This window comes from Sorex fumeus, unplaced genomic scaffold, assembly GCF_029834395.1.
Source record: "Sorex fumeus unplaced genomic scaffold, SorFum_2.1 ptg000039l, whole genome shotgun sequence".
Lineage (NCBI taxonomy): Eukaryota > Metazoa > Chordata > Mammalia > Eulipotyphla > Soricidae > Sorex > Sorex fumeus.
Genome location: NW_026606096.1, coordinates 666940 through 685116, shown reverse-complemented (window position 1 = coordinate 685116; position 18177 = coordinate 666940). Strand labels below are relative to the sequence as shown.

The following is an 18177-nucleotide window of genomic DNA, read 5'->3' as shown; positions in this document are numbered from 1 at the left end:
CAGACTCCGAGCTGGAAGGGGCGCAGGCCCCGCCTTCCCGGGCCTGGGCTGTCCAGCGGGCGAGGACGCGCGGGAGGGACGCACGCGGCCACCTGGCGGGCCCCCGGGGCCGGCCGTGGCCTCCGGAGGGGGCGGGACGGTGCCGGCCCCGCCCCGGGGTTCCAGCCTCGCGGGGGGCGCCCCCCGCGCGAGCGCGCGCGCGCGCGCCAGGTAGCGGGCCGGGCCGGGGGCGGGGCGCGGGGGGCGTTCCCGGGGCCCCCGCCCGCCGCGCGTGATGTCACGGAGCGGCCGGCTCGGGCGTTCCGGGGGCGGCCCGGGGCGCGGGGCGGCGGGCGCCTGAGTCATGGACGGCCCCTGGCCCCTCCTCTCGGCCTGCGCCGCGCCCCCCCGCCGGGGCTAGCGCTGGCGCGGCGGCTCCGAGGGGTGGGGCTGCGGGGAATGGCTGTGCCCCCTTCGGCTCCGCGGCCGCGCTCGCCCTTTTACCTGCGGAGGCAGGCGCGCTGCCCGCAGTGCTCATGGAGCATGGAGGAGAAGGCGGCGGCCAGCGCGGGCGACCGCGAGCCGCCGGGCCCCCCGAGGGTCCCGTGCTTCGGCATCTCCGTGCACCAGGACGACATCCTCCCCGGCGCGCTGCGCCTCATCCGGGAGCTGCGGCCGCACTGGCAGCCCGAGCAAGTCCGCACCAAGGTAGCCCCGGGGGCGCGCGGACGGCTGTCGGGGCCGGGGCTGGGGGGCGCGCCCGAGGGTGCGGTGGGTGGCGGCGGTGCGTTTCTTTGCCCCTCGATTTGGGGTCCCACCCCCCTTGGCCCTGCAAGCGCGCGCGCGCGCACACACGCGCGCACACACGCACGCACAGACACCCGGCTCTTGGGGTCCGCAGGCGGGCACCCCGGATCACCACCTGCCCTCCGCGCCAGGGGCTGCTCCCACCCTGCCCCCGAGTCTTGGCGCTCCTCCGTGCCCAGAAGCGTCCGCCCAGCTGGCCCTGTAACGGCAGAAGGCAGGAACTTTCCAGGACACCCCCGACCCCTGTGCTCTGCTGCCTCCAGTGGTGGGGGCCAGGCTAGGGTCCGTCCCAGGGGGCCGCCGTGAGACTCCGCTCAGTAGGTGCCCACACCATCCCAGGCCGGCGAGCGGGTTTGCAGGGACACAGCTGTGGGCAGAGCTGCCCCTTCCCCTCCCAGAACAGCCTGGGGGTATCCACAGATGTTGCCCTGGTGGGCGGGAGTGGGGGTAGCGATTCCCATAGGAAACCCACTTTGGAATAAGTATCCATCCACACCAAGGCTTAAAGGTGCCCCAGCCCTGGACAGCCAGTCCCTTCCCTTCTCAGCTCTTGTTTCCCCACCTCCAGGGGTTTCCCGCCTGGAGCCTGATTCCTCCTCATCACCTCACCCAGAGAGCCCCCTCGCAGCTCAGTCTCTCTTCTGGAACAGAACCCTAGGGTCCTAAGTTGCTACAGCCCCGGGGTGGGGGTTGGGGGTTGGTCACTCCCTCTTGCACCTCCACCTGTGGGTGACGCAGGGCAGAGTCCAGGGCCCACAGGCAGAGAGCAGCAGGGTGGGGGCTAGGCACCCAAGGAGCCCCTGGGCCCTTCTCTGAGCTCCCATTGTGGTCCATGGCACGTCCTTACATGGCAGGAGGAGCTGAAGACTGTATTGGGATTGGGGGGGGGGTTGGTTTTAGGGACACATCCAAGAAGTACTCAGGACTGACTCGTGGCACTGTGCTCAGGGCTCACTCCTGGCAGATTCAGGGGACCATATGGAGTACCCAAGATAAAACAGGTTAGCACCTGCAAAGCAGGTGCCCTACCCGCTGAACTTTTGCTCCGGCCCCTGGAGAGGACTCTGTGTGTCCAAACAGCGTGCAGATTTCTCCCTGCCTTATTCCATCCTCTGGCTGACTTGGGCAAGGTGAGGGAGCCAGCCGGGAGCTCAAGATAGTTTTGTCCGCCTGGAGCTCCTGGTCTGCCCGAAAGCCCCTAGGCCCGGGAGGGCAACAGCATCCCTAGCACTGGGTTGCTAAAGTCTTTCTTGCGTGGCAGAAGGTTCAGGAGTTCTGCGCGGGCGTGCTGTGATGGGAGTGGGGTGCGCTATAGCGGGGCGCGCGTGCTGGGCGGAGCAGAGACCCTGTGGCCCCTTGTCTCCTCCACGCTAGCGCTTCACTGACGGCATCACCAACAAGCTGGTGGCCTGCTACGTGGAGGAAGACATGCGGGACTGCGTGCTGGTGCGGGTGTACGGAGAGCGGACGGAGCTGCTCGTGGACCGCGAGAATGAGGTCAGGAACTTCCAGCTGCTGCGTGCGCACGGCTGCGCCCCCAAACTTTACTGCACCTTCCAGAACGGGGTGTGCTACGAGTACATGCGAGGCGTGGCCCTGGGCCCCGAGCACATCCAGGAACCCCGGCTCTTCAGGTGAGAGGGGTGCTGGGGGCTGCCCTCCTCGCCCCCGACCCCCCCCACCCCGTGCTCAGAACATGGCCAAACAGCTTCCTCCGGGAGCCTTGTCCTCCACGAAAGAGTCCAGGAATGCAAGTGGGTCCAACCTGGACTCATGAAGTCACGCAAAAACGGGTCTGGCGGCTGCATGGTGACTGGGCCCAGAGGAGCCCTGGCTTTCTTTAGACCTTCAGCTGGCCAGCTGGGAAGGTTTCGGGGGGGTGGGGGGTGCCTGCGTGTGGGTGCACAGGGCAGGCGGAGGGGCTCTGCTCCTGCCTCAGCCTCCTCGCTGCCGGGACCTGGGCTCAGACCTGGAGAGGCCTCACAACCCAGTTCTGATTGCCGGTGGTCAGGGGGAAAGGTTTGGCCACGAGCTGGCCCTCCTACGCAGAACCGCTCCCTGACAGGGGGCCAGCCCAGGTTTGGGGAGAGACCTAGACCCCTTCTAGAGGCCCCCTGGAGCCCGTTGCCTGACTAGCCTACCTGAGCGGGACTCAGGGACTGACTTCCCCTTCTAGTCGTGGGTGCCAGTGGGAGACCCCTTTCCCCGCCCCTCTCCTTCCACTGACCACTCCGGGCAGAGGTGTCAGCGGACCTCTCTGGACCCCAGCCCAGACCACAGCTGAGCACCCCGACTAGAGGGAGGCCTGGGGCAGGGTGAGCTTTAGTCCCAGGCGCCTTGTCTGTCCTGGTTGCTGCCTTGGAGTGGGCAGGAACTGTCTCACCTGTGCTCCCTGGCTGTGCTCCCTTATCTGAGGCCCAGTTAGCCCCAGGGTCCTGCTCCTGGCCATGGCTACTGCCAGGCTCTCTAGGGATCTAGAAGGAATTCTGAGCTCCCGGGCTCCGTCTGCAGTCTTCACCGTGAGTCATGTGTGGCAGCTGTGTGGGTGCCTCTGGGACGGGGCCTGTGACCGTAGCTGAGGTCGGAGATGGTCTCTCTCATCACGCTCCTCCCAGCTCAGACATAAGCAGCCCCCCCCCCAATCCCGTTCACCTCAAGGCCTCTGACAAGCCCTCTCCTCCCTCTTCCCCCAGGGGCACTTGGTCCCTCCTCCCCAGGGGTGGGGGACATTTGGTCCCTCCTCCCTGCTCCCGGGGGAGCATTTGCCAGTGACAGGAAGGACCGAGATGGACTCAGGGAGTGATCTTTGCAGAGATGGCCCTTTTCCCATTTGCTTGATGGCCCGCGTGCAGCCAAGGCGAGGCACTTGGGGGGGGGGGGGAGGAGCACCCCCGCCGCCCCCCACCCCTGCCTCCCGCACTGCCCTGAGCTGCAGCCCCTGCCTGCTGGGGCGTCTGTCCTGTGTGAATGCGGGCGTGAGGTCACTCTCATTACTGCACACACAGCGGCTCCATTGATATTCAAGGAAGGGCGCCTCCTGCGCGGTCGGGAATCTCGCTCTGGGGAGGGAAAGCCTGGGTCTCGGGTCTGCTTTCCGGCCCTGCAGAGCCCTGGCCAGTTCCCTGCTGCCCCTCCGGGTCCTGGCTTCTGAAAGGGCCATTTCAGCTCTCTCCCACCGGGGGGCCCTGCGCCCTGCCCCCTGGGGGAGATGGGAACCTGGGAGTTCCCGGAAGAGCCCCTGGGCCGCTGCAGTCCCCCTGTGGGGTCCGTCTGCCCCTTCCCAGGACCTGGCCTGGGCCAGGGGTGTCCCGGGAGCATCTCGGTAACAAGGTTTCCAACAGCCCAGGCCTTTGTTGGCTCTCCCAGTGATTATTATTCGAGCAACAGGCCGAGGAAGCCTGAATGTCAGAGGCTTGGCAGCCCGGCGGGGGTGGGGCGACTCCGACCCCGGGAGCCCAGCTGGGACCAGGGCCTGCCCGGATCCACGGATCCACGGATCCACGGGGGTCCTTATCATGGCTCTCCTCCCCGCGCCCCGTCTCCTCGCAGCCCCACCCCCAGACCTGCTCCCCACCGCCCCCTCTTCTCTCCAAGGACGTTGGAGAAGGTCCACAGAACTTGAAAATAGAACTCCGACTTGTTTGGCATCCTTGGCGCCCGCCGCCTGCCTGCAGTCCCCGCCGAGAGGAAGGGGCTGCGGGCCCACCGTTCCCCTCCCCACCTCGGCCGATAAGACCAGGCATTCCCCCCCCCCCCCATGGCACCAGGCCCTGGTCCCATGGTGCCCTGTGCTCACCTCCCGAGGGGGCATGGACCAGAGTCCAGGGGGTGGAGGGCCACCGCCCCTATCTCCAGGTGACGCCTCTGTCCCTTAGAGGGGACACAGTCACCGGCCTAAGTCCACCGGTCCCAGCTTACTTTGGCCCTGGTCCAACTGCAGCTCCGGAGAGGGACTGCTTGGCTCAAGGCCTCAGCGCCATCCTGTGCCTTCTTCTGGGGCACCGTCCCATGACTTCTGCTGGGGCACCCTCCGGTAGGAGCAGTTGGGTGGGCCCAGACTCGAGCCTTCAGGCTGCTCCCACCCCCGCGGGCCCCTTGCTGGTAAGGGGCAGCTGACGGCACACTGACTCGCCCCTTCCCGGTTTCCGCTGCAGGCTCATCGCCTTAGAGATGGCCAAGATTCACACCATCCATGCCAACGGCAACCTCCCCAAGCCGGTCCTCTGGCCCAAGCTGCACAAGTATTTCACGCTGGTGAAGGAGGAGATCAGCCCCAGGTACTCGGCGGGGGGCTGATGGGCCCGGACTCTGGCGGGACACACCGCTGCCCCCTCTCACGCCACGGGTCCTGAAACAGATGGCAGGGCCTCGCCGGGCAGGGCAGGGCAGGGCAGGGCAGGAGGTCCTGGGTCGGGAGGATGAGAATGAGGAGAGAGTCCAGAGCTGGCGACAGACCTGGGACCTTACGGCCCTGAGCCTTGCTGGGGGCCCTTGCACTCCTCCTTGTCCACCTCCCCCTTCTCTCCTGGAGAGGGCTGCCCCGCTGCGCCTCCCCCCTGCATGGTCTCTCCAGGCCAGACAGTAGCCTGAGCTGCAGCCTGAGCTCCTCCCTCTGTAGCCGTGACCCCCAGCAGAGCTTTGACGGAAGGGGACATGGACAGGGTGGCACCCCTCCTGCCCAGGAGGTCATGGGGACTCTGATCACCCTCTCCTGGGACTGACCTTTGCTTTTGTCCCTAATGTTCATGGCAAGAGTGGACAGAGAGCTTGGGCGGGGGTGGGAAGGGATCTCGTCCCTTCCATTGACGTGACAAGGAACAACCCAGCTTTGTGTGTGCATGTATGTGCGTGACCAAATAACCCAGCCGTGTATGTGTTTGTGTATGTATATGTGTGTGACCAAATAACCCAACCATGTGCATGCATGTGTATGTGTGTGTGACCAGATAACTCAGTCGTGTGTGTATCTGTGTGTATATGTGTGTGACCAAGTAACCCAGCCGTGTGTGTGTTTGTGTGTGTATGTGTGTGACCAAATAACCCAGCCGTGTGTGTTTGTGTGCATATGTGTGTGTCAAAACAACCCCGCCATGTGTGTATGTGTGCATATGTGTATGTATGTAAGTAAATAACCCAGCCTGTGTGTGTGTGACCAAATAACCCAGCCGTGTGTGTGTGTCTGGGACACACAGACATAACCATGACTTTATCTACAGCCCCATACTTTGTAATGACCGAAACCTGCCCGGGGACTGTTTGCCCAGGGTGTAGCCAGGCTCAGGCCCTCTGTGCCAAGCGGCCTCTCTGGGGCAAGGGTCCTTCGCCTGCAGGCTGAGGCAGAGCAGGAGAGGGGTAGAAGGTTTTGACGATCCAGCCCTCCTGCCCTTTGACAGCTGGGCCAGCTGGGACCCAGAGAGGCAACAGGACTTGCTCAGGGTCCTTCCTGATTGCTGGCCACTCTCATAACTGGCCACTGAGGCTCAGACATAACCGCGGCGCTGCAGCTGTGACTGGAGTGTCCCCGTGTCACCCCGTGTGGGTGAGCTTGCAGAGCAGCAGTCCCTGGAGGAACCGGCCCTTTGCCCCCCTGTCTGGGCCCTTAGACTTCCGGCCTGAGGTGCAGTTTCCTGATTCTTACCTGCTGGCAGCCTTGGAGCCCGCCCAGAGCCGGCGGGTGAACCAACAATCACTTGGGCCAGGTAAAGCGCTCTGGAGCTCCAAGTTGCCAGATAAGCCGGATTTCGTGGAGCCTCCCTTTCATACACTTTGATTGATTGGGATTTAAGACAATGAAAACATGTGTGTGCTCTTGGCCCCGCCCTCCAGGAGCTCTGGCAAGCTTCTGGGTAAACAGGACGTGCCTTTACGCGACTCCACAAGAAAGTGCAGTCAAGCATAGGGTACGTGGAAGAGCCTGGAACGTCTAGCCTAGCAGGACTGAATGGGAGGGTGGGGGGAGCATTGGGGTCAGAGAGACCAGGAGTTTGCTCAGAGGTGAGTGGGGCTGAGGTGGCTTATCCGGAAGGAGAGTGTCACTGAGTAGCCCGTGGACGGTTCCCATGCCAAGGCTTCAGGGCTGCATGTGAGGGACATGCTTGGGATGGGGCAGGGGTGAGGGTGAGCAGCTGGAGGCGGGTCGTGTCATCAAATGGGCCAGCCTAGGAAGGGGGTCTCTGCAATTGAGCCCGAGACGTCCCTGAGGCATGCTAAGCGCAGGCTCCTGGCGGGCCCGACAGAGGGTGAAGGCTGGTAAGCTCAGTGAGCTGCATCTTGCCCGGCTCTCCAGATAATTCAGGGGAGCCGCGGAGCAGGCTTGGGGACCTCTGTCCCCTAGCACAGTCTCAGTCTTTCCCCCCTTCCTTCTGAGGAGCCTGCCCTGGCACTGGCCTCCCTAATCTGGGTTATTTGGGGGTCACGGGTTGGGGCCCACACTTGGCAGTTCAGGGCTTATTTCTGGTACTACATTCAGAAATTACTCCTGGTGATATTCTGGGGACCATATGGGATCCTGGGGCTCGAACCCGAGTCAGCCACATGCAAGACAAGCGCCCTACCTGCTGTACTATCACTGTATGTGTCCTGGCCCACCACGTGTGCAATGTTACCTGTGACATCCAGTTGAGACACTCAGCTTTCCCTGTGGGGGATGGCGAATGGGGGTCTTGTGACTCCCTCGAAATAGATTTGGTTGGGGCCGGAGAGGTAGTACAGGAGATTGAACGCTTTCCTGCCACACAGCTGACGGGATTCAGCACCTGGCAGCACAACCCCAAGCCCCGCCGGGAATGATCCCTGAGCACCACCAGGTGTGACCCCCCCCCCCCCAAAACCAAAAGAAAAGAAAAGAAATAGATTTAGTAGCCTGGAGCTGTGCTAGGTGGCTGGGAGAATGTGGGATTCCTGGAGGTTCCAGAACATGAGGAGGAGCCCTAGATGGGCTGGTTCATCACTGCCTGCGAGGACAAAGGAGCCAGTGAGCTGAAATACTTAGAAAGCAGATGGGGAGGAAATACTCTTCCCCCCCCCCTCCACACACACACACACACACACACACACACACACACACACACACACACAGCAGAGTTGGAATCCTAGAAGTTTCCAGGCAGGGCCAGCCTGCTTTCTGTCCCCTTCCAAGGCCTCTGAGGGATGGGCAGGGCGGAGGCAGAGAGGTTCAACCTGTTCTGCCCAGGGCGTGAGAGTTTCTTGAATGCTGTAGTGCAGTGGTTACTGTCCCCCGGGTCTCACAGCCTTGAAAGCCCGGCAGTGTCAGGAGGGAAGGTAGCGGAGCTGGCGCTGTGTCAAGTGTTCAGGAGGGAAGCGGGTGGGCCGAGCGGGAGGGAGTCTGGGATCCTTCCCGCAGTGGCCATCTGCGTGGCCTTGGGTGAGGGGCGGGCGGAGGTCAGGGCCTGGTGCAGCGGGCATCTCGAATGTCACAGACCCGTTTTTTTCCAAGCTGAGACCTGGGCAAAGCAGAGGAAACCTCCTAATTCTTATCTTAGGAGATTGGAAAAGGAATCTAATTAGGGCTGGGGAGCCGGGTTGGGAGTTCAGAGCCTGCGCAGAGCGTGTGGGCGTGCTGGGCTGAGTCCAACCCTGAGGACTTCAGCAGGGACCCCAATTGCCAAGCTGGGAGTAGTCCCTGAACACTACCCAGTGTGGCCCCCAAACCAATGAAATAAAATAAAATAAAAAGGATTTCTAAATTATTGTTTCTTGGGCCTGAGCAATAGTGCATGGCCTTGCACATGGCCAGCCCGGGTTCGATTCTCAGCATCCCATGTGGTCCCCCGAGCACCGCCAGGAGTAATTCCTGAGTGCAGGGCCAGGAATAACCCCTGAGCATCACCGGGTGTGACCCAAAAAGAAAAAAAAAGTCCTAAATTATTGTTTCTTGGACTGGAGCAGTAGCGCAGCAGGTAGGGCACTTGCCTTGCATCTGGTCAACCCGGGTTCCAACCCCCGCACCACAAGTGGTTCTTCTGAACCTCTCCAGGCGTGCTCTTAAGCACAGAACAGGGAGTAAGCCCTGAGCACCACCAGTTGTCCCCAAACCTCAAACTAACAAATAGAAGTTGCTTCCTAAGGAGAGCCAACATGGAAACATCTCTGAAGCCGAGGCAAGCGTGGAGATAAAAGGGCTGGGAAGGGCTGGAGCAAGAGCACCGTGGGAAGGGCGTTTGCCTTGCACGCGGCCAACCCGGGTTCAATTCCCAGCATCCCGTATGGTCCCCTGCGCAATGCCAGGGGTGATTCCTGAGCGCAGAGCCAGGAGTAACCCCTGTGCATTGCCGGGTATGGCCCAAAAAGCAAAATAAATAAATATAAATAAATAAATAAATGGGCCAGGAAAAGGCGCCCTGGTGGGCAGTGGGGCCCAGGATAACCCGGGATAACCCAGGAGAGCTACAGGACATTCCAGGGACACCCTTCCTAGGTGAGGAAGTGGAGGGCCCCGCTGTGTCAGAAATTCTGGAGGCTGTGAGCTGGGAGGAAGCCTCGTCTTCCCTCGAGCCTCAGTTTCCCTGGGGGACTGAACTGGCCACAGACCCAGGCACCTCTTTCGCATTGCCGGTCATGGAGCCCTCTATACACCTTCCTTTGCAGGGGGCTGCGTGAGCACCTTGCCGAGTTCCCCTCCCCCTGAGAGCGAGGACATCACTGCCCATGTCCTCTCACATGTCCTCCTGCCGCAGAAGACACATGGAGACAGCGCGGCCTCCCCCCACCACCACCACCCACCCATGGGTGCCGGGGCTTTTCAGGACTGGGCAGATTCCATGGCTTTTCAGCAAATAGACCTTTGTGTCTCGGTGTCCAGAGAAATCGGATCATCACTGCAGCGTCACTCGCTGTCCCTGTGGCATCTGATAAGGCCCATTCATTCTTCCCAAGCCCGGCATTCCTCTGGATGGTTTCTAGGAATCTGCCACTGTCCTCCACTGCCCACACATGTCTAGGCAGGACTCGGGAACAGGAAGCACTCTGAGATCCAGGGAGTAGGGAAGCTTCTCAGGGAGTGGCAAAGAAAGTTCTCTGATAGAAAGCGCTGGGTGGGGCTCGCTTCGTCTTAGTTTGGGGGGGCCACACCCAGCAGAACTCCAGGCTTGCTCCTGGCTCTGTGCTCAGGGATCCTCCTGGTGGGCTCGGGGACCATAGGGGATGCCGGGGATTGATCCTGGGTCAGCTCCGTGCAAGGCAAACGCCGTCCCTGCTGTAGTGTCTCTCTGACCCTGGGACTCACCTGTATAGAAATCATTGGTCATTGGTTTGCTTGTGTTTGCATTTTATTTTTTTTGGGGGGGGGACAGCCAGCAGTGCTCAGGGGCTACTCCCCAAGCAGTGCGTGGGGGGTTCTCCTGGCAGGACTTGGGGACCAGGTTTGGAAGCCAGGCCTTCGTGCGGGCCCGGCTGGAGCCCTGGGTCCTCCATCTCTGCCCCTGGGCCCTGTTTGAATCAGCTTCTTTGAGGAGCCCAGAAGCCCAAGTGCCACGTGACAACTGGTGCCAGTGAGGGTCTGCGAGCCGGGCCCTTCTCCAGTGAGAGCAAGGCAAGGCTGGCATGCAGGGCGGAGGCCAGCAGCCGCCTCTCCGCTCTCAGCCCTCCTCCCACTGTCCAGGCTTTCTGCAGATGTGCCCGCGGTGGAGGAGCTGGAGCGGGAGCTGGCCTGGCTGAAGGAGCATCTGTCCCAGCTGGACTCCCCCGTGGTGTTCTGTCACAATGACCTGCTGTGCAAGAATATCATCTATGACAGCTCCAAAGGTATGATCCCCTCCATCCGGTCCCCTCCGTCCAGGGCCCTCGGTCGTGTCTCATACCTCACACCTGCCTGCAGGCTTGTTTGCGTGAAGGAGAGATGGGGGGGGTGGCGGAGGGAAGGAAACGAGAAGCCCCCACTCAGAACACAAGCCCGTACGGCGGCCCGAGCAATACGACAGCCGGGAGGGCGTTTGCCTGGCACATGGTTGGGCCAGGCTCAATCCCCGGCATCCTGTATAGTCTCCTGAGCACCACCAGGAATGATTCCTGAGCACAGAGCCAGGAGTAACTTCAGAGTATCACCTGAGTATGGCCAGAACCACCACCACAAAGAAAACAAACAAACAAACAAAAAAACCTATGCCGGGGCTAGAGCAATAGCACAGCAGGTAGGGCGTTTGCCTTGTATGCGGCCAATTCCCAGCATCCCATATGGTCCCCTGAGCACCGCCAGGGGTAATTCCTGAGCACAGAGCCAGGAGTAACCCCTGTGCATTGCTGGATGTGACCCAAAAAGCAAATAAATAAATAAGATAAAAAAAAAACTGTGCCAAGAAAGAACCAGATCTTGTGGTTTGCCAAGAGCCTGAGCCCTGGGGCCCACGTTTGGCCACGTCTCAGCCACCCCAGCGTCTGCATTCGGAGACCCTCAGGGTTCCCCCTGGAGCCCCATGCCAGGTGACAGCGGCTGCTGTCTGCAACTCTGCCATCACAGAGATGGGGATCTCAACCTCCCCACCCCCCCACCCCCTCAGCCCCCCACCCCCTCTGTGCCACAGGGCCAGCTGGAGTTGGGCAAGGGGCCGGAGGACCGTTGGTCCCAGGGCAGGAAGGTGGCCTCAGAGCCAGATCTCTCAGGGGCCGCCATCCCATCTTCCTCCGCCTTCCCGCAGGTCACGTGCGGTTCATCGACTATGAGTACGCCGGCTACAACTACCAAGCTTTTGACATTGGCAACCATTTCAATGAGTTTGCAGGTGAGGGGCGCATCTCGCTGGTCATGCTCCTTACCACAGAGGCCTGGATCTGGGTGCAGGGTGGGATTCTGTCCGAATAAGTCAGTGACGGGGGAAGGCACTGCTTTCTTTTGGGGGGGGGGGGCATACACAACAGTGCTCAGGGGTTACTCCTGGCTCTGTGCTCTATGCTCAGTAATTAACCCTCTGCAGTGCATGGGGTCCCTACGGGGCGCCAGGGATCAAACTCAGGTTGGCTGTGTGCAAGGCCCTCCCCGCTGTGCTGTCACTTGGGCCCAGCTCTGCTTGCCCTTGAGCGAGCTCTGCCAGCTCGGTCCCAATGAGGAAGACAGACCCTCTCGAGGGCACGGACACAGGGGTGCTCGCAGGTAGCCAGGATGGTGCCGGCCCTCCCCCCTCCCCACGCCCCCCAGCCAAGGCTCCTTAGGACGGTATCAGCCGCCCTATTTTGCCCATCAGGTCCTGGGTGCAGGCAGGGCCCAGCGCAGGCTGGAGCTCGCCCTTTCCTGAGAGAGGACAGGTGTCCCAGAGGTGGACAGGTGTCCACCCCACTTAGAGGTGGGGGCTCTCGTCCCAACCACCAAGTTCAAATCTGCGTATCATTCCTTCCTCGCTGTGTGACCCTGGCCAGGTTGGCTGCCTTCTCTATGCCGGGGGAGCAGTGAGTCCTCACCCCCACTCCAGTCCTCCCTATGCTCCTGTTTGTGCGGGGAAACCTCTGTGGTTGGGTGGCTGGGTCGCAGCGCCGGAGGGGAGGAGGTAGAGAGGGGACACCATGGGGCGCTCGAAGGTCATCGCGGGTACAATGGAGTCACTTGTGCTGGGAGGCAGGGCAGGTTTTTCCACCTCGAGGACTTAAATGTTAAAGGCTCAGAGGGAGGGAGGAGGCCCCATGGATGGAGGAGATGCTGGCAGGGACACAGGGCAGCCTCCACCCCCGACGCCTCAGCCCAGTCTCCCTTCGGGAACCCCAGGTGGCCCAGCCTGTCCCTGAGGGTAGGGCGCCCCCAGGTGGCCACCAGCTGCTATTACTAGATCCTGAAGGTTGAGTGGCCACACTCAGCAGGGCCATCCATGGGCTTGGCCCAAATACCAGTGGCAGTGGCAAGGTGCTGGGTCCAGAGGCTGGCCACAGGCCCACTGACCCCTCTGAAAAGACTGGCCCCTGCACAGTGGGTCCTGCCTGCCCCTGCCTCGCTGAGCTGGCCGCACGTCCCCCACGAGAGGCCCCTGTGGTCTCTGGGTATGACGGAACAGAGGCCAGAGCCGAGAGCAGAACCCACCCCCGGCCCCCTGACCCCCGGAAATCTTGGTGTCTCTGCTGTCACGCCCCCTATTCCTGGACCCAGAGACAGTGTGTGCCAGGAGCTGAAGGGGACCCCGGGAGGGAAGAAGAGGGCCCCGTGTGGAACCCCTGCTGCCCACTGCCCTCAGGCCAGGCCTCTGCTGCTGGGCCAAGGCAAGGGGCATAGAGAGGCTGCTGGGGCAGGGACCCAAACCCAGCTGCTCCCCCAAGCACCCCGAGACTCAGACAGGTGTCAGGGAGGCCGGAATCTGTTTTTGCCATGACCCGCAGAAAATAGTTTGATGCATCAGCTCAGCTGAGTTTCCCACCCCCCCCCCGCCAGACCAGCCCCTCACTTCATTCTACCTTTCCTTTTGGGGTGCACCCTGTGGGGCTTGGGGCAGTTCCCGGGCATGCTCTGGGACCCTGCTGCCATAAGCGAGGAGGCTGAGGCAGAGAGGAAAGGACACGCTGCAGTGAACTGGGGTAGCACTGGACGGGGCTCCATGCCCGCGTGGCCTTGGCAGGGTCACGTGGTTTCTCACTGGTCATATATTCTGCCCCTGAACCTCTCGGGTCCCCCACCCCACTGGCCCTCTCTCAACTTGTTTGAGGGGCGAAGGGTGTGCCTGGCAGTGCTCGGGAATTACTCCTGGCAATGCACAGGGGACCCTATGGGGTGGCTGCGATTGAGCCCGGGTTGGCCACGTGCAAGGCAAGTGCCCTGCCCACTGTGCTATATCACTCTGTACCTATCCACTCTTCTAGGGCTAGCGTATGACGAAGTCCTGTCCCAGGGCTGTCCTGGACACTACGGGACAGAGGGATTGCACTGCCCTGTGGGAGAGAGGGTTCGAACCCTGCCCTGTGGGACAGAGGGATCAGACCCTGCCCTGTGGGACAGAGGAACCAGATACTGCCCTGTGGGTCAGGGGGCCGGGACCCTGCCCTGAGAGACAGAGGGCGGGAGCTGGAGGGAGCAGGCGCCCCCCGGAAGAGCCCCCAGCGCCTTGTGCTCCCCCGCAGGCGTGAGCGAGGTCGATTACTCCCGCTACCCCACGCGGGAGACTCAGCTGCAGTGGCTGCGCTACTACCTGCAGGCCCAGAAGGGCTCGGCCGTCACCCCCCAGGAGGTGGAGAGGCTCTTCGTGCAAGTCAACAAGTTCGCCCTGGTGAGTGTGTGCCTGGGCAGCGATGGCAGGGCTGGTCCCACCCCAGGTCCCCCTTGGCAAGGAGCCTCTGCTCTGCTCTCTGCTGTCTCTCCCTCTGGACAGGCTTCCTGCTGTCTGTTCTCTCCTGCCCCCAGCCTGGGGGCCCTGACAGCCTCCTGCTCACCTGCCTAATTAACTCTGCGCTCCCACTCAGGGTCCTTCCTGGGCCCTCCGTGGAGGCTCTGACCACTGGCCCTCGGTGGGGCCTCAGCAAAGAATGAGTTGGGCTGCAGGTGGGCGTGGCCACGCAGATAGCATCGGGTGGGCGTGGCCTGCCGACAGTTGCGGGTGGGCGTGGTCTTCAGACAGCTGCGGGTGGGCGTGGCCTGCAGACAGCTTCAGGTGGGCATGGCCTGCAGGCTGCAGACAGCTGCAGGTGGGCGTGGCCTGCAGGCTGCAGACAGCTGCAGGTGGGCGTGACCTGCAGACAACTGCCGGCGGGCGTGGCCTGCTGACAGCATCAGGTGGGCCTGGCCATGCACCAGCAGTCGCAGGGGCCCTCACTGGAGCCCCCAGGGGTTTCCCTCCTGGTCAAGCTGCCTCCTCCTGTCCCGCTCCACATGTTGGGATTCGTCTTGGTTCCTAAAGCCCTAGAGCGGGTGGCCAGAGAAGAAGACTAGGGGGTGTGGGCGAGCAGCCCCGTGTGCAGGGATCAGGGCCAGGCTGCCAGCTGAATGGGCAGTGCAGGAACGCCTGTGGGATCCTTGGTCAGTGGCTGGATGTGGAATTGCCTGTTCCCTCACCTGGACTCTTTCCCCACTATCCCCCTCAGGGAAAGAATGAGAGGGATGGGAAGGTGAGTTTAGGGGTCCTGTGACGTTGGCCCAGAACCACTGTGGGTCCAGTACACTAGGGGGTAAGCTGTGACTTTCGCCATGCCCTGAACTCTGTGATCTAGAGGATTTCTCTGGGTAGGGGGAGAAGCCGAGGCCGGAGCTGGGGTCCTGCTTACAGAGGGAATAGGCTGAACATTCCAGAAGCCCCACCCTGCAAACCCCTTCAGGGCAGATAAACTCATCTCTGCTGCCTCTGCTGGGGGGGATGGTGTTCCCCCAGCGCTGCCAAGGGACTTGCCTCTGGATCGCCCCGACTTGTACAGGGGACACTGTCTCCCTTCCAGAACGCCCGTGTCCAGGGCCTCTGTGTGGTGTGTGGCGGGAACTCAGCATGGTCTGTGTCTGGGGGGCTCACAGCGTGGCCCTCTCTGTTTCCCAGGCGTCTCACTTCTTCTGGGCGCTCTGGGCTCTCATCCAGAACCAGTTCTCCACGATCGACTTCGACTTCCTCAGGTGAGTGCAGGAGAGTGTGCAGAGCAGCTGGGGGGGCTGCAGTGTGGGGCGCAGGGTAGGGGAGCAGAAGGGTCAGAGTCCGTTTGTCCCTCTGACCTCTGGCAGTAGGAGGTGCTGCTCCCCCCAAGCTGGGCGCTGCCCCCTGTCCCAACCCTGGCACCCTGGCACGCTGACTCCGTGACTCCTCCAGTCCCACAGTGACAGGTGCAGCCTTGGAGTGCCCTGAGCACCGTCACGAGGGCCCTGGTGGCCCCTGACAGTGCTGAGCTAGGCCTGAGCATCGAGTCTGATGCCTCTCAGCTCAGTAGCCCTGGGAATGGCCCCCCGCTATCTCCCTAGCATTGCTGGGATCCCTCTAATGAAATCACAAACTGAACCCTCATTTTCCAGCCGAGGAAGGGAACAGAGCTCTGGAGAGCACAAGGGACTCGCAGAGGCCCCAGGGCGGCTGAGTGCTCCCAGAGGGGGCGGCACGGCACACCCCACCTCCCCTCTGGTGGGCGCTGGACACTGGGCGCCCTGGTGCCAAGTCCACGTATCCCCGAGGGGCAGGTCTCATCTGGTCCTCCACTTGGCTCTAGTCTCCTCCACCCACCCGGGCCTCGAAGCTCACGGCCCTCAGGGCAGTGCCTGCCAGCAGCAGGCCACGTGGCCCCTCACACTGCCACCACCCTCGGGTTAACATCTACCCCGGCAGCAGGGTGTGGGTGAGGTCATGGGGAAACTGGCCCTTGTGTGCTGTGCCTGAGAATGGGCCCCCATGGAAGCCATCCCACACCTCGACCAGCGAGACCAGAACGTGTGGTCAGCAGGCTCCTGGTCAGGGCCTGCTCCCAGGAGTCCGGAGGCAGAAGCTGCCCTGGCGTCCAGGGATGGAGGAGCGGCTGCTCTGACATGGACTGAACAGCATGAGAAGTGAGTCCACCTTAAGTGGACCCAACCTCAGCCACAGGCCGCGCCTCACTGCACAACACGTGCTGCAGTTCGGGTGAACTTTGGGTGCAGTGAGCCGAGACAAGCATCTTCCCCACCCCTACGCGTGAGTTCTGTAGCGTCACCCAAGGCAGCAGAGTGCTGGCCCCGGGGGCTGGAAGCGTTGGTTCGGCAGTGAGCAAGTCCCGGGGACTGTCCAGCAGGGAGAACATGCACGAGTGCTCCCCTGGGACAGAGTTCAGCAGCTTTGGGGAGAGACTGTGTCTCTGATCCAAGAGATGTACAGCGCGGGGCCAGGCAGCTGATGCAAAGGACAGAGCACAAGCAGAGCCCTGGGTGCCACCTCGCATTGACTGGGTCCCCCGGGTACCACCTGAAGTGATCCCTGAGCATCGTCAGGGTCAGGCGTGTCCCAAACAAAAATAAACAAGTGGAAAAACTGTCGCCTGGGCTGGAAGTGACCTACTCAGACCCAAGGGAGAAGTTACGAGCAAAGCCCAGGGCGAACAAGATTCCCCCACTCTGCCTCCCCCACCCCCACCCCCCAACCCCTGGCTTCTGGCAGGCACGCTTTGATCCCTGCTGCACCCCACCCCCCAGCCTCACCCCTGCCCCCTGGCTTCTGGCAGGTACGCAGTGATCCGATTCAACCAGTACTTCAAGGTGAAGCCTCAGGTGTCGGCCTTGGAGATGCCAAAGTGACCAGCCTCCCCACCCACCCCTGCCCGGTGGTGTTCCGCTCTGGGGGGGGGGGCACCCTCAGGCTGTACGGGTCGGGGCACGAGGGCCTCGGGGGTGAAGGCTGGGCCTTCCCCAAGCATGATGCTGCTGTGGGCCCTCATGGGGGAGGGGGCAACTTGGTCCCAGCTGGAGGTGGGAGTCGCCTTCACTCCGCCAGACTGGGGGCGGGGGAAGTGTCTGTGGCCAGCCCCAGGAAGCCAGCAGGGGAAGGGGTGGGGGTCTCCTCTCTACCTCCAGTTTCCGGAGCCTCCCAGGGCGGCACCTGGCCCTAACCAGCATCACCAGCTGCCGGACGGATGGACAGATCATGGGGTACCGGCGCCTGGGCCCCCCCTGGCTCCCCCAGCTGCCACCGCATCTGACAGGCTCCCTGGCTCCCGGCTGGACCTAACTAGAGAACCCTTTCCACTGTGCTATGCCCACCCTCTGGGAAGTGGTGGACGGGCAGTGCTGCCCACTGTGCCCCAGGGCCTCCACGGGGTGCCCTGCCCACAGCCTGCGGCTTCTCTGCCCACCCCCTCACCCCCTCCTGTCAGCTCACCTCGGTCTCCAGTGATGACCTGCACCCAGGCACCTTCCGGCCCATGAGGGCCTCTTGGGACCTGCACCAGCTGCTACCCTCAGCCCGGGGGGCCCCTCCTGGTGCGGACCCCTTTGTGAATGACCGTGGTTTTCTGCATTAAAAAGATTCTAGGCACTGTGTCCGCGTGCCAATGGCGTGAACTTAAGGGAGACTAGAGTCCTGCCCCGTGTCCGGGCTGAGCTGGGCTCATCATAGCTGCTGTCCTCACCATCTTGCTGGGGTGATGGGGGTGGGCTGCGCAGAGGGGACCCCAGGAAGTCACCGTGGCTGCTAGGGTGAACAGGTCAGCACCCTCCTGTCCCCCAAGTCACCTCGAGCTTCTCGCTGTGGGGTGATGGAGTGACTGCCCAGCCCCCAGCAGGCTGGGGTGACTTCTGGAAGCTGCCACTTCTCAGGAGGCAGGGGAGGAGAGAGCGAGTTCACAGGAGGGCAGGGATGCCCATCTCCCCGGCTCAGCTGTGAGGACCAGTTCCAGGGCTGACCCAGCACTCCCTACCCCAACCCCCACCCCCGCAGAGGTTTCTAGTGCTTGCAGGGGCGCCCACCCTGGCAGCAGAAACCTGCCAGGTGGACCCTCATGATTTGGCTTCTGCCTGCAGAAGTGCCAAGGTGT

General features: G+C 62.4%; 1 protein-coding gene across 2 annotated transcripts; it reads left to right on the top strand.

Moving 5' to 3' along the window:
* The first annotated feature begins 260 nt into the window (after positions 1 to 260).
* On the top strand, positions 261 to 17052 carry ETNK2 (ethanolamine kinase 2). Of its 2 annotated transcripts, none has more exons than XM_056119153.1 (8): positions 261 to 687; positions 2161 to 2420; positions 4941 to 5063; positions 10406 to 10548; positions 11439 to 11522; positions 13834 to 13979; positions 15234 to 15307; positions 16870 to 17052. In XM_056119153.1, the coding sequence occupies exons 1-8, from the start codon at positions 439 to 441 to the stop codon at positions 16940 to 16942; spliced, it is 1152 nt and encodes a 383-aa protein (XP_055975128.1). In that variant the 5' UTR covers positions 261 to 438; the 3' UTR covers positions 16943 to 17052. The 2 variants fall into 2 exon arrangements, with proteins under 2 accessions (XP_055975128.1, XP_055975129.1); XM_056119154.1 differs by lacking the exon at positions 261 to 687 and adding an exon at positions 1742 to 1916.
* Positions 17053 to 18177: the final 1125 nt, after the last annotated feature.